General features: G+C 42.9%; 1 protein-coding gene across 5 annotated transcripts in view; it reads right to left on the reverse strand.

The window, feature by feature from the left end:
- Positions 1-15,072: 15,072 nt before the first annotated feature.
- The window catches only part of LOC123372922 (rab9 effector protein with kelch motifs-like), a 78,038-nt gene continuing 76,722 nt past the window's right edge, over positions 15,073-16,388 (reverse strand). For 3 of the 5 annotated variants that reach the window (XM_045021563.1, XM_045021561.1, XM_045021562.1), the window contains one exon: positions 15,074-16,100. In XM_045021563.1, coding sequence (XP_044877498.1) covers positions 15,996-16,100 — 105 coding nt within the window. In that variant the 3' untranslated portion in view covers positions 15,074-15,995. Of the gene's footprint in view, positions 16,151-16,388 lie in introns of all 5 variants that reach the window. The other 2 variants (XM_045021564.1, XM_045021565.1) reach the window with 2 other exon arrangements.

Raw genomic sequence — 16,388 nt, forward strand, 5'->3', positions numbered from 1 at the left:
GGGTAGGCTGGGGTAGGTGCGATCGCGTGGTGCTGCTGACTGGGAGAGCAGCCTGAGGCAGAAGCCTCCAGCTGGCATGATATTCTGGGCAGGACTGAATCTCCATTAGATGAAATTTAAAGAAGAGAATGACCTGGAGTCATTCCCATTTTTGTCCAGGCGCCCCTAACTGACCTTACCGAGGCCAGCCAGGAGCACCCATGTCTGCCCAGGCGCCCCCGACCAACCTAACTGAGATTGGCCAGAAGCACCCATGGGACAACAACAAGGGCTAGCAGTCATATTGCTCCATCTGCCATCTGCAAGGCGAGGCAAGGGGATGCTGCTGTGAAGCACTGCAGTACCGCGTCTGCCAGCAGCACCCAGGAGACATACGGTGACAGTGAGATGAGCGGGCTCCATGCTTGCTGTGGTATGTCATCTGCACAGGTAACCCAGGGAAAAAGGCGAGAAACAATTTTTTGCCGTTGCTTTCATGGACGGAGGGAGGGAGGGAGTGGGGGCCTGACGACAAGTACCCAGAACAACCCATGACAATGTTTTTGCCCCATCAGGCATTGGGAGCTCAACCCAGAATTCCAATGGGCGGAGACTGTGGGAACTGTGGGATAGCTACCCACAATGCAACACTCTGAAAGTCAACGCTAGCCTCCTTACTGTGGACACTTAATGTGCTTAGTGGGGACACATACAATCAACTGTATCAAATCAATTTCTAAAAATCGACTTCTATTAAATTGACCTAATTTCATAGTGTAGACATACCCTAAATTTATTCCCCCTTGTTTGTGCTATTCATAGGCACCAACTTCCCCTCTGGCCAGGGGAGCTAAACCCCCTCAGCCCCTGCCCCTGCTCTGCCCTCACCCCACTCCCATTCCACTCCTTCCCCAAAGTCCCCGCCCCCTCTCCCTTTTGTGCTGGTGGAGAGCAATGCATATTTGCCTTAAAGGAGGGGATATTCAGGCCCTTGGTCTTCAGATGCATATAAGTAACAATGGGAGTTGCCCATGCCTATCTGAGGGCTAGTCTACACTTACCGTCCAGGTCGATGCGGTGAGTTCGACTTCTCTGAGTTCGAACTATCGCGTCTGATCTAGACGCGCTAGTTCGAACTCCGAAAGCGCCGCGGTCGACTCTGGTACTCCACCACTGCAAAAGGCGGTGGCGGAGTCGACCTTGGAGCCGCAGACTTCGATCCCGCGGTGTCTGGACGGGTAAGTAGTTCGAACTAGGGTACTTCGAGTTTAGCTACGCTATTCACGTAGCTGAACTTGCGTACCCTAGTTCGACCCCCGCCCTTAGTGTAGACCTGCCCTGAGGAAATAAGTAGGCCCATAGATTAGAGAGTACACGCCTTAGGGTATAGGCCAAATAAAGAACAGTATTGCACATTGTAAATTAATTGTAATATTCCTGCATATAAAAGGCAAATGAAATTGGACTTGGAAAAGATGTACAATAGCAGCCTTCTAAAAAAGGATTAGCAGGCTAGTAAATACTAGATGAAAATGTTTTCTATTATCCTATGTAGTGTCAAATGCATCCATGATCTATGTTACAACTTACTCAGCTTTTTCCACCATTATACCTCTTTCTAGCACTATGCGCCCTTTCCACCATCACATCCTCCTGGTAGTCTTCGGCATCGGTATTGAAGTAAGTTCTTACTGTAAACACCCATCCTGAATCTCTATAAGCAATTCAGTATGGATCAAGTAACCAGACACAGTGGTACCTGTAGCTACATTTTTAGCACAAATCCATAGCAGGAAGCAGTTCTCTGTGTTCTTACTTTACTTTTTTTAGAAATCATAGCTCATGTGAAGAAAATGTGAGCTCATTAGAGCAATTACAGTATGAATAATGAGGCATCTTGTGCTGGCCAATATAGATCTCAAATGTGAGATCTCACAAGATTAAAGCCGAAAGCATACGTGGGCTCCGATTCCCGTGTGAAGGAGTACTGGGGCCAGACAAAGATCACTTCTTTATGCTGTATCACTTAATCATATTCATCCTTTCATGTATCCTAGTTAGAAAAATGGGACATTTAGGCTTCAAGGCCAGCAGGCTTGTATAGATTTGTTCCGTCCTTTGAGTTAGCAAAGATATCCTGCATTTCCCCCTGAAGTTATTTCCTTTTTAAAACCAGTTTAAAATTGTCCCTGTTTGTTTCACTGATCCTATTGCTGCCCTTGCTACTTGTAATCATTATTGTGTGAAGCAACTCCACCTTCTTTTGTGCCCACTTTTCCTTAGCTTAAGTTGCTGCCCTCTCCCTTTCTTGTAAGTGAGAAGAGTGGGAGAGAATCCTGTCAAGAACCCTAAAGTGATCAAAACATGTCTAGGGATTGTGTGGAAATTGAAAAGACCTAACAAAAGAGTCACCCTTATAAAAGTAATGCACAGAACTTAGAGCAAAAATGCTGAGGACACTTTCTCTGAAATATGCTGAAAGTACAATACATTCAAATTGTTATGAGAAGTGGAAAGAGGCTTCAGACTCTTTTGAATAGCCATCAGAGGGGCACAAAGGACTGTTGTTCACAGTTATCTCACTTTAAATCTACCACAAGAATGTTTAGCTTTCTAGTTACATATGCAGGTATGCTCACTAACTACATTTGTAGTTTTGATTTTATTTAGATGAATGGACTCTTATTTAAATCCCATTGTTCTGTATATGCCATGAGATCAGTCTGGAGCAAACCTCTTAAGCTGTAATACTATTAAAATGCAGATAACTAAATTCACTGGGTGAAATCCTGGCTTCATATAAGTCAATGGGAGTTTTACCACTGACTGTAATGGAGTCAGGATTTCTGTCACTGTACTGCATGATGGAGAGAAAGTGAAATAAAGGGCGGGGAAGGGTGGGGGGAAGAGAAGAGGGAAAAAGTACCCTTACTTAGTGCCTGCCATCTGATTGTGTCAAAATAGTTTACCAACATTAATAAAGCCTCAGAACACCCCACGAGTTATACGCATTTTATAGATGGGGAAACTATGACACAATTAGATCAATTGACTTGCCATGGGTCACCTAGTGAGCAGTGGCCCCACTGAAAAGGGAATCCAGGAGTCTGGGCAGGCAGTTCCCGAGGCTAACCACTGACTAAATCAAAGAAGGAGAGGACAAGGAAGAAGTTGATGACTAGCTAATCTACTTCTGATTTCACAATCTCATCAGCAAGTAGTGTCTATTCAGAGGGCGGCAGTAGAGACAGGCAAAGGGGAGAGAAGAGAAAGTAGGAGGAAGAAAGTATAATTGCCTGTTGTTCTAGATTTTTACAATGTAGGACAGTGTGTATATGCCATGCCTCCTTTCCTCAGTTATAAATTACAGTATATTCTTTTACTCTGTGATTTTTAAGACAAGAGATCCCATCTCTGCATGGTACAGAGGTATAGGTAAAGAACTGGATTATTTGTACTCCAAATAATTTTTACTAATCCTTAAAATAAATTGTTTAGTCTTCAGCAAAGCAAAATGTTTAATTCCTGGAAGGATTCCAGTTTCCTCCAGCTCCATTTAAACCAAAATCATCTACAAAACTATATACAAAACTTTCCTAAATGATGAAGTGAGAAGACAGGTCTTTAGAAATACTTGAATGGGAACATGTTAGAAAGAGTTTTATTAATTAATTATATGGCAAGGCAGTTACAGTTAGACTAATTGTAATGCACACACCTTTTGGATGTGGTGTTCTGTCCCATCTAGTGGCACTGAGACCACTTAAAAAGAGAGATAAAATGAGTCTGCTTAATAGCCAGCTGGCTTTTAGCTCATGGAGTAGAGACTCATGCACTAAGTTCCAGAGGTCCCAGGTTCGATCCCATCCATTGACAACTGGGGTTTATCAGCATTACACAGTAACTCCTCACTTAAAGTTGTCCCAGTTAATGTTGTTATGTTGCTGATCAATTAGGGAAAATGTTCATTTAAAGTTGTGCAATGCTCCCTTATAACGTTGTTTGGCAGTTGCCTGCTTTGTCCACTGTATGAAGGAAGAGCAGACCATTGCAGCTAGCTGGTGGAGGCTTGGCTCCAGGGTGGACCGGCAGTCCCCCATCAGCTCCCCACTTTCCTAAGTTCCCTGTGCTGCAGCCATCCAGCAGGCTATCAATTGCCAGCAGTTCAGCTGTCCCTTCCCCCACTGTCATGTGCTGCTCCTACCCTCTGCCTTGGAGGGGGCTAATGTCAGGGTGTCCCCCTGCTCCTGCACCCCGCTTACCCCTTCTCCATATAGAGCAGGGAGTGGACATGGATGGAGAGAGACAGAGAGAGCTTGGGGCAGCAGCTGCTGTCTCAATTTCCTGATCCACTTAAAAAGACAATGCACTTAAGAGTGGGTCAGCTTACTTAAAGGGGCAGTGTGCAGCTTGCTCTCTCCCACACACAAAGTGTATGTCTGTTTCTGTCTGCTATGCTGTCTCCCCTCCCTCGTGTTTGTGCTGCCTTGATGAGAGGCTACATTAACAACAGTGTGTTAACCCTGAAGGGCTCAGCCAAGTGCTAGTTCATCATTTAGCAGCAAGGCATTCCCTGGGAAATATCCCTCCCTCTTCCACCCTCTAACTTCACCACCTCAACCAAGCTTCACAATCATCATAGCTGTGAACAGTATTACATTGTTTGTTTAAAACATATACTGTGTGTATATCTATGTAATATATAGTTTTTTGTCTGGTGAAATTTCCCTGGAACCTAACCCCACCCCCATTTACATTAATTCTTATGGGGAAATTGGATTCACTTAACATCGTTTCATTTAAAGTCCCATTTTTCAGGAACATAACTACAATGTTAAGCGAGGAGTTACTGTATAATTACTTTAGTTAGCCCATAAACCCTGAAAATGCAAAAGTGCTCTTGTTAGAGTTTCTCTACTTTATATTTATTAGAACATAATAGGGGCACTTTAGTACCAACTGTGCTTTAGCTAGAAAATTTCTTCACAAGCACAGCCTACTGGTTTTGAAGAGAAACTGTCATAATCATTGCTTGTTAAAACAAATTTAAGGCCTGATCCAAAGACCACTGAAGTCAATGGCATGTTTGGATCAGGAGAGACCTAGAATATATATATGAATTCATTGGCCTTTTTCCTTCCTTTCTGTGTTTTTGCATATTTCCCTTCAATAACTTGTATTTATTTTACAATTTTAATAAACCTTAGCATATAGAAAGTAATCCAGAAATTAGTGTCATTACCTCTGGCATATTTGAGGTGTTTGGTTATGACTTTGATAAGGTACAAATCCAGGAAGAAGACATTATGGAAGTGGAACGTCTCTGAAATAATGTACAAATGCTATATGTTTACTGAATGAATATATTGGTTTAGTTCAATAGGGTGCAGCTAGAAAAAAACAAGCAAGAAGGGCAAAGAATAGCTTGAGATAACAACCTTCAAGCATTTGCTGAAAGGTACGTTAAGGGACAATACCCCAACCTCTTAGCTTTGAGCATTTTACCTTCTCTCCAGCCAACGTGCATAACTAGTTTTGTCCAGAAGGGCCAAAGCTCCAGAACACAGAAGAATAAAATACTCCTGGACATTTAAGGAGGATCTCCTCCTTAAGAGAGCGGGGGTGAGTTGTTCAGGGGAACAAGACAAACACTCTGGAGTATCTGAAGAAGTTAAGCCCACCTAGTTTACCACAAGAGGATCGTAAGCCTAATCGATATGCCAACAGCATTGTATATCATTCCTCATAGACTCCTGAAGGGAAGAAACGCAGGTGTCCAAACTCAGTTGGACCTGCAGGATAAGCACGGTTGATACACAGGATACAGTAGCCAAAAGCCTGGTGTAAGAGTGTGAGAATTGGAAATCTACCTTGACCATAGGTAAAGTCACTGGGGGAGGGTGAGAAGAGGACAGTGCACTAGAGAGAGCAGAAAGAGAACACAGGTGCAGGTAACCCTGAGCCAGGACAGAGGGGAGTCGAGAAAAAATGGTGGACAAAATGACAAAAGGAGAAGGGCTAAAGGGGGAGATGGCAGAATAATATCAATACCCCACATTTGGGGATGGGTTATACCTAATAAAACCCAGATTTATAAAACAAGGAAATAGGAAGCAAAAAGTTTGTGTGTGGTGTCAAAGTTTAACATGGCTGCATGGACTAACTTTTCAAACTATCAACACAGAGAGGTTTCACCCAGCTCTTCATCATGTGGCCCTGAATTCTATGTCTCATTAAAAATATGATTTAAAAAAAAAAGGAAAAATGACTTACTATTTAAACAATGGCAACAAACGGGAGAATCACTCACCAACCCCCCTGTAAACATGGAGTTAAAATTGCTGCCATACAGCAGTGTGTTGCCTCCCCCTGCACTTCCTGAATGGGAGAGATTAATTCCTCAAATTTAAACATTCAAAAAACCAGGAAACACAGAGTCACATCTTTTACACAAGAATTACAGTATAAGCAACCCAACTGACAAACCCCTTTACAAGAGCATTGCAGCTACATTAAAAAAGAAACCTCAGATAAGAAAAATGCAAAGTTAAGACATTTCTCTGACTAATCAGCCACACTGATACCTGAGGGCTCTTCAATCTAATAGATTGAAGGTCAAGATCTACTGACTGGAAGTTGAACTCAGCAATGTTGAAATTGGAAGTAAGCTGCTGTTTTAACAGGAAGGGAAATTAACCATTGGAACAAATGATCAAGAGATGTAAATCAAGACTGGATACATCTGTAAAAAATAATAAAATAAAATAAAATTGAACCACAAGTTGTTGGACTAGATGCAGAAAGTACTGGATGAAATCCATGGCTTGTGTTAATCAGGAGGTGAGACAAGAGGATCATAATGATTCCCTCCTAGCCTTTAAATCTATGACTATGAGTAGAGTCATTTGCTCTTTACATTCCAAATGTAATATGAAGGAAGCACACAGGCACAAGGGGGTCCAAATAACTCTGTTTATTAAACATGTATAATATTCCAGGCCTATACACACTGCTGCTCTGGTGGGTGTCTGGTGGCTTCTGAATCACAGAGTGGGCGCTCACAAGCTATTTGAAGGAATACTACCCAATTCTTACACAGCATAGTGTGTTGGAATTGGGTAGTAAATCTGGATTATAGAGAGATTTGAAAACTGGCTTTAAACTCTATTGCAACCTTACTACAGAGTTGCTATCACTTATCCGTAATTCTCAGTTTGGGGCTTTTCAACTGTGTAGCTCCGTTTAGTATTAAGGAGTATTGCCTATTTAAATCTCTACCTTGAGCGGATAACATCCATCTACAATGGACAATCAAGAAGTTTTAGTAATGGCTTCTGAAGAGGATGTTTCCCTTCATGATTATTTGCTTGGAGGTAGAGGCTAATAATCAAATTTAATTCCTGAGGATTCTTTTTCCATTAGTCACACTCCATGCTAGGGGAGGGTGTTCTATCCTTCCCATTAAGCAACTGGGGATCAGTACTGTTATGTAAAAAGAGCTCTCTTGGTAGCTCCTCTCTCTCTCTCACACACACACTTTTCTCCATGCACCTTTTAAAGAGAACTAATCTTTTGATCCATTTAAGAAATTTAACTGCATAAGAACAAATTAAGTAAAAACAGTTTAAATATAATTGGTTACTAATGATACATTAGTAGAACATTATGATGATAGCTATTTCACTGTCATAGAACTCCAGGATTTCTTATTATCACCTGCAATTTCTTCTCTATTTAAAGTAGCACAATATTTTTGCTAGTGTTAAAACTATACCAAATTACTTCTTCATTTAGGGCCTGATCTTGCACCAGTGAAGTCACTTGGAGCAAGAACAAGAGCTTTGTGATCTACATTTTCTAAAACATGCATATCTAAAGAAATTCTGTGCTCATTTACATTGGTGTAGATCTGGAGTAACTTCCCTGAAGCCAATAATTATTCTGAATGTATGCCAGTATAACAGAGCAGAGTTTGGCACCTGATATTCACTGACAAGGGCTTCAACTTGTTGCCGGCACAAAGGCCTGAGGCAACAGCAACAGTGGTTCGTTGCCCGGTGTGCCTCGCTCCAATAGACACACCAAGGTGGAGAAGCAAACAAAGGTTTATTTGAGATCTCAAAGCCCGGTGCTCGGAGGCAGATAAGTCTCAAATCGAGCACACTCCATACAAGCAGCTCTCTTTCTTTATACATGATTTTAGCTAAGCATCTCTATTACCCCCCACTACCTACCCCTCCCTCTACTCACCCCCCCTCCTCCCCCTCGCGTTCCCATACTGCAAGCACATTATAAAGTAACAATTACACTAAACAGGTTAAATCATACTTGGCAGAAAACATATTATCTCGTTAGTAACTTTTTCTTGACCGGTTATTTTGTTTCACTCCCTTCAGCCAGGTGCAAGCAGGCTTTATAATTGCCTCCTGGTATCAGTGTTGCACTGATAACTAGTTGCCACACATTCCATTCTCGGTTACTGGCTTGTGAGGTCGATTACAGTTTAAACATGGCAGCGGTTCGGGCAAGCAGAGGCCTGATACAGGGATCCTTCATTGGCACTGTTGTTTTCCACCCTTCTGTTAATACTGGGCCATGCCTGGTGCCACCAACAAACTTAATAATTCTATTACAGTTAAAGTTTCCAGTTAACAATTACAGTATGAGCATCTGTTGGTGTTTCTGTGATAAACTCTTATATTCAGGGACTTATAACATGGCAGTACATATTAAATCTATTCTAAAAATCTGGGGGAAAAAAGAGACCCTTTTGTTTCAAAGTGTAATTTTAACAATTGTTTTGCTCATCTAAGTGATAGGAAGCAACAAATTAAAAGTGAAATGAATACAAACATGTATTTCTGTACTCACAGCCTAAAATAACTAAAAAAAAGTTGGGTTTTACATCCATAAACGGACCCCACCATTTTAATATAATTAAAAATATGAGTGAAGGAGAGGTTCATATACTAAACCCAAGTGATTTGCTGAGGGTGAGAGTCTTACCCCAGCTCCTTTATGCTGGAGGTAAGGACCAGAGCAGTGTAAATGGGCTCTAAAAAGTCCTGGATCCAGTCAGGGGACAATTCCCAGGGTGCAGGGACCGAGGAGTCATCTACTGTTGACATCCTTGCAAGCACTGGCCCAGGGCATTGGCTGTGGGCAGGAGGACATCTTAGGTGTGGAAACATGGTTTTGTGGAGATTCTGAGTAGTGCTGCTACCCACAGCCAGGAAGGAACAGGATGTCATCACTTAGCCCAGTGGGGCAGTGTAAATTATGCCAGTGGGCACTCAATCCCATGGAATAGCCTGGAACTGGGAAGGCGCTAACTTGACTTAATGCCTCCTTCTCCTGAGCGGTGAGTTTTTCTCTGTGCCTTAAAGAAAGAATTAACTGATGTAAACGCACTGTTGTAGGAGTAATGTAAAAAGCTAGAAAACAAAAGAAATGCACATACTACTGACCCACCAGTAATCTATTAAAATACCCAAAACTATATCTCCAATATAATGAGTAACAGCCACATGGTTAATTTTAACCCTCTAGAGAATTTGCTGTGAGTCCCTTATGCTGAGCAATTTGTCCCACTTTGTATTTAGCTTGAACACTCTAGTTACCTTCTTCAGACCCTGAGGAAGAGCTCTGTGAAGCTTGTCCCTTCTGCCAACAGGAGTTGGACCAATAAAAGATATTACCTCACCCGCCTTGTCTCTCACAAAACTGAAAGGAGTAAGTTAATCATAGGCCTCTACCTAAGACAAAAGGTTTATGTGAACCCACACAGGAGTTTTGGACTGTGGACAAAAAAGGACTTTTGCAAAATATTGTTTTGGGATGGGGGAGAGGAGAGGAGAAGAGCGGAGCGAGAGAATAGCCAAAACAAAGGACCAGACAATGACATAGACAGACAGGAAGAGTGGCTGAAAACATGTTGTCTGAACCTGGAAGAAATCTGCAGAGAGATTTTTGGGTCGGGGTGCAGGCTGAAAAAAAGATTGCTTGTGGCACTGTGAGCAAGCAAAGCTTTGTCATGCTATTTAATTCCTTCTGTATTCAGAAGCCTAGGACTTTGTACACTCTTTGTGAAGAAAGCAATCTGCATCAAAGGCATACCTGACTATCACAATTTCTGTGCTCAACTGGAACATTCCCATGGCCCCAAACTTCCACTAGCCAAGAGGTTGAAAAGGGGCTCCACTTTTGCAGTAAATTAGTGGGCAAGCCAGTGAATAGTTTATGGCTATGTCTTCACTGCAAGAAAAATGTGTATTGTGATAAACTCAGGACAGACAGCTGCAAGGGAAGGATAGGAATCAGTCCCAGAGGGTTAAAAGGCCCTCCTTCTTATCAACTGGGAGGCAACTACAGGTCAATCAGGTTCAGCTGAGAAAGGGTTACCAAGGTAGCAATTAGAATCAGCTGAGGGGGAGCTACCTGAGGTTAATTAGGATCAGCTGATTCCAACTTAGGGCTGCCTGAGACCTTTTTAAACCGTTCCCTGGGAGGAAGGAGGGGGCAGAGCAGAGAGAGAAGGAGCCTTGCTGCTAGGAGTGTTAGAGCAGCAAGACAGCGAGCCTCACCAGGAGGTGAGGCAATACTCTCTCCCACAAGGGAGTAAAAATACTCTAAACAGGACTGGTGAAGATACAGGGAGTAGTAGTCCCCCTTGAGACACAGGGGAAGTCATTACCCAAGCCTGTCTCACCAGGGCTAAAAGCAGCAGAGGCTGGGGAGACTGAGAAGGTGCCTTGCCACAGTATTTACAGAAAGTTAGCCATTTTGATGTAAAATTCTAGCCGCAACAAGGCTCTGTAGCTTTTACTTTGATACAGTTTGATGAGGCCAGCCCCAACTGGGGGAAATGGGGGACATTGTGTTGACTTTAACTAGCCACATCAAAGTAGTAATCACATGTGCCTGTCTCAGCTAGGTTTTTGTATCAAGATAGCTAATTCAAGTTAGTTATCTTGATATAAAGCCCCTTTTTATTGCACTTTGTAGCCTAAAAGCATCAGGGAAGCTATCCTCAACTTTGAGGATTATAAATAATGACAAAACAAGGAAGTGGGTGAAGTTGGTCATGGATTCATTGATTTATGAAAAGCAACAATGAGTCCTGTGGCACCTTAAAGACTAACAGATGTATTGGAGCATAAGCTTTCATGGGTGAATATACATCTCCAATACATCTGTTAGTCTTTAAGGTGCCACAGGACTCATTGTTGCTTTTTACAGATCCAGACTAACACAGCTACCCCTCTGATACAGATTTGAGTCATCAGGCTAACCAAATCCAAGAATGATGCAAGGAGAGATGACAGACCCGACCAGAAAAAGCCTGCAGCACGGGCAACCACTGTTATGGAGACAAGAATGGCAAAAAGAGCCTAACAGCCCAGCAGACCACCACATTACTGTCTACCATGATATCCTGTCTGGAAGGAAGAAAGGCAAAAGTAGACTTTGACATACTCATGCCCATAAACATGTTCCTAGAAATATTTAAAACTCACACCTACCAGCAGCTCTTATTCAGCTAAGAGCTACAATATGAACTCTGAAACTGCTGCAACTTGATTCCTGCTTGTGAGAGTAGTCTCAGTGCAGGTTGATGTTAGTATTAAGATACTCTGTACCCATAAAAGGCAGTTTTTTTCCTAAAATTAAGACTAATATATTTTTTTATGTCTTGTTTTCTGTAACTGTATTTTACTATATTTTTATCTAATCACTTATACTGTCTTTTTAAACATTTAAGAAATGCGTTACTGCTTGGGTGGTTGTCTCAGGATGTAGTATATGAGTTTTCTAGCCAGAGAACACAAAAGAGACTATATTTTTGCTTTTTGCTACTTAGTTGCTAGCAATACATTGGAACCTGGTTTTTATCTTCATATAGAGTCTGGTGTCCTTTTCCTTGAAAGAATAGGGGTAGTGAAGTGATGGTTTTCTAAGGTCTTATTTAATTTGATTTTAAACAGCCTTTGCAGTACAGCCCTCTCCCATTTTGACTTTTCTCCAGTCTCATGATGGGGAGGGGGGCCTCATCACAACACCACCTAGTACCCAGTCTGGCTTCAGGCTAGCTCCTACCTCAGCTTCCCCTCACTCAGGTTGGATCTCCCAACCTTCTAGCATGATTTGGTTGCTGCAGTGACTTGGTCCTCTGGGTAAGTCATTAAAGAAGGAAGTCCACACCTGTAGGCTATCCAAGTCCAAAACAAACACAAAAACAGTCTTCCACGCTCACCCCCAGTCTTAAACTGGACCTACTCCCTCCTAAGGGATTGTCTTGTCTCCTCAGCCCCTCTTGGGCACCTTAATGTCTCTCCCAAGCTCTAAACCTCACGCCATCTTCCCTGAATATCACTTTGACTCTCCCCATGCTTCTCTCTTATCTCCACCCCAGAAGGCCTGATTTGGTTACATAACCTTCCTGTCCATATGTCTTGCCTCATTTTCCCCACCTGGGGAAGTGAGTTAAGCATGTTACAGATGGGGCTGTACCCAGCTCTCCTTAAAGGGCCAGTCAGCCTGTGACAAATCTATATCATAAATTCAGCGTAGTTAAGTGGAAGTCATCATGATTCTAGGGAGTCAGTTGGAAACCTTACCTCCCAGTTCCCTGCTTGCTGTTTTTCTTCTTAGGGGAGGAGGAAGCTTGACCGATGGCAGGGTCATGGCAGAAGCAGCTGCCACCATGGAAGGAGTCTTCTGGGAGGACTCTTGTCCTTTTTCCTACCCTGGTCCTTTTTGCTGATTGAGGGGGGCTCCCTTGGTAGTGGTAGGACTTTTAGCAGTGGGATCCCTGCTGCTGCCATTGTCCCAGTGTTGGTGGTGGTAGCCACAGGGGTGGATAGGAGAGAAAACCAAGATGGGGCAACAGTGGTGACCAGGGAACCTCCCCCCTGAGTCTCCTCCCTCTCTGTCCCCCATGGAGGAAACCATCAGAGCAGAAGCCTCACATGTGGCAGAGTTGGGATCCATCATTGAGGACAGGTGATGGGAACAACCACAGAAGTGGCGGTTGGGGATAAAAATTATAGGGGGAGGGAGGGAAAATGGATGCTAACTATTCCGCCTCACTAGGCTATGAGTGATGGCAGGATGGTGCAAACAGAAAATGGTGGTGAGGGGAATTAAAACAAACCAACAAAGAAGTTGGGGGTCACAGCAGGCAGTTTTGGGTAAACTAGCTGCACTGGGAGCAGTGGGCAGATGTAGGTGTGAAGGGTGCAGTGGATGGGGAGAGGGTGAAAACAAAATGGGGGTGGAGAATCACAAGCACTGGGAATGCGCAGGTGCATAGGACAGGTGAGAATAGTGAAGGCAGAGAACATACAGTAAGGGGGGGGAGGAGCTTGGACAGGACAGGCAACAAAGTAATAAGAGGAGGGAAACTGGGCAGGATGGGAGAGGTAGATAACAAACAATAAAGGGGAAACAGAGGTGGAGTGGTGGGCAGGGGAGGCTGGTAACAAATTGGAAGGCAGTGAACTGTGAGGTGAGGGGGACCATGCAAGATACGGGGGAGCAAACTGCAAGGGGGGAGGCCACTGGGGGACCAGGTGACATGGGGGAAGCAGCAAACTGCAAAGGGGGGAAAGGATGGCATGGGAGGGATCTGGGGGGAGGCAAGGTGAGCATAAGGGGTGGCCCATCAGCCCAATGGTAACTGACAGAAACAGGGTGGGGAGGGGGAAGTCCAAGAGGTCAAGTGATCTCTCTGTGTCCTGCTGTTGTGGTTGCCCAGGATGGCTCCAGACTCTCCTGAGTCCTGCTGCCACTGGTAAGCTGGAAAGCTTGGGCGCAGCCTTGTCATACAGATGGCTGTGGGAGTGAGGATCCAAAGGACAGTTTATTTTTCACTCCAAGTAAAACTGGAGTGAGTAAAGAATGTGGTCTATCTTCTTGGCACCTGCTCAGGCGGTGGGGGACAGTGCCTGAAGTTTCATTGTCTGAGGAGGAATTAAGACTCAGTGAATTCCTTCTCACTGAGCTGATGCCTGTGCCTTCCACAGCTGCAGTATAACAACAATGTATCATATCTATTTATTCAACAGCCTCCGCTCAGATATATCCCAGCATTCAAATAGCAAGATACCAAGAGAGGCTGAATAGCACCTTGTTTAGTTTTGGGGGCCAAGTGCTATGGCAACCATTTTTGATGCTATTTGGTATTTATACATACTAACAGAAAGCTGCTTTAGGCTATTCTGCTTTGAAGGACTCATTACTGCTTATTGGCAGACTAGCTTTCTGCAAGTCATTGAGTCTGAGCGTGAAAAATACCCCAGCAGTCCTCTGCTTCCTTAGACTGACTTACTCGGACTCACACCCACTTACCAGCATGTAACTTAATTGCATCACCCCCTTTCACAACACCTCTGTATTTAGGCCATTTGAGTCTGAGGGCTTGTCTACACTTAAAATGCTACAGCTGCACTGCTGTAGTGCTTCAGTGTAGATACTAATCCATCTCAAGAGCAGCGGTGCTGGGGCAATTTTTATAGTGGGAATGCTGAAGGCGGAAGCCATGTATTTGCGTTGTTGTTACTACTTCAAGCCAGGAGGCATGGCATCGCCTCCAGCACCTCTAGTTCCAGTACCTATGCTCAAGAGGCACTAGCTTGCTCGATGGAAGAATTCTTCTGTTGACCTAGTGCTGGCTACACGTTGACTTAACAATGCCACTCAAAGGTGTGGACTTTTCATACTCCTGACTGATGTAGTTAAACTGACCTAATTTTCTAGTGTAGACCAGGCCTGAGTTGATACTGGGGACCATACAGAAGTGTACCAAGAAAACCAACTAACAGGAAGATGTAAGAATGCATAAGTTCAAGTAGGACTTCTCCCCTATTTTTACTCACACTTCCTTTCTTTACAGTGTGTAAATTATACCATTTTAGAGTCACTTACGCTTTAGGCAGGAATGTACTACAGCATGAGTATAAGGAGGTCTAACTTCTACATCACCTTTGAAACTGGGTGTGAATGTTACCAATATGGTGTAACATTTCCAACTTTTCCCTCTACAAACACTAACAATTAGTTTGTTGAAAAAATGATTTTTAAGAGGGGGGGTTATATAGTGCCTGCAATTTTTCAGCAGAACTTCCCACTGATTTCAAAAACTAGGGAGTTCTGCCTGAAAACTGATGGTATAAAGCAGCCCATTGAAATTTAAAAAGGAGAAACAGTTTAATACAGAGAAGCAGATGACTGAAATAACTTTCCTTTTTATGAATCAAGCTGAAAACAAAATGCCGAAAACCTTTGACAATTCCTCCACACCCAACAAACATGATTTTTTGCCTTATTACTGTAAGCTGTTTAACCATGGTCCATATTTGGTCCCTCCAATGCAAAGCTCAGTTTCAAAATTCTGTTCTTAGTTTCCCACTGTATGAATTCAATGCAACTCTATTGTAGTCAGTAGACTTGTTCTGCAGTTACACCAGTTTAATTGTAAGCAGAATCTGGCCATAAAATCTAATCACATTATCCTAGCTATGGTTTCTATCTTCTTTCTCACTGTTTAAAAAAAAATTATTAAATATTTTGTAACAAGAATGTCCTACTTGACAACTGCACTGTTCTTTTTGCTGGTATATGAATGACATCCTAATCTTAACTGCATGACCCTGAAATAAAACTCCGTGGGTCCAGCTTTCATAGGGGCAGCCATAGTGTTTTGCCTTTTCTTCTTTTTTAAGCTCAGACAATGCAAGGAGATAATTCTTCAAAAATCTGAAAAAAAAAACCATTGAATCAAAATGGAAAATACACGAAAGGTAGTGGGTGGAAATTTAATTGAGATATCATTCCGGTGCTCATGAGAGAACCTAAGGAGATTAAACTCTTTTTCCACAATAACTGAATATGGTCCTTCAACATGCACAGTAACTGGATCTTTTTTATATTAGTATATAAGAGCTCAGTTGTTCAAGTAGGGTTGTATTGTTGCTATGATCCTGATCCTGTGGTTCAGGCTTTATTCAGCAGACTGGTCACATTCCTTTAAATTGTTGCATAATAGAAAGCAGCTGCTGATTGCGCTGTTGAACGTTTTGCTGTTCTTCTTTTAGCCTCTCCTGGTCATGAAGAATCTCTTCCTACAAAAGGCAGGAGACCACGCTTTAGATGAAACCTCCAGTCCTGGCAACTAATATAAAAAATGAGTTAAAATATACCACCCTCTGCCCACCCTCCACCCTCCAATCCAAAAAACCCATAAGTGCTAGAGATCCACAGCTATGACCAGACTCTCTCTTTCAGTCAAGTAAAATTCAAAAACCAAAACAAACAAAATCCAACTAGCTCACTGCCAAGTGGAAAAATAATTTAGGGCCAGATCAAACTGAAAATTCAAGGGCTTGCCATATAGATTGCAGGAATTTGTC

This window comes from Mauremys mutica, chromosome 6, assembly GCF_020497125.1.
Source record: "Mauremys mutica isolate MM-2020 ecotype Southern chromosome 6, ASM2049712v1, whole genome shotgun sequence".
Lineage (NCBI taxonomy): Eukaryota > Metazoa > Chordata > Testudines > Geoemydidae > Mauremys > Mauremys mutica.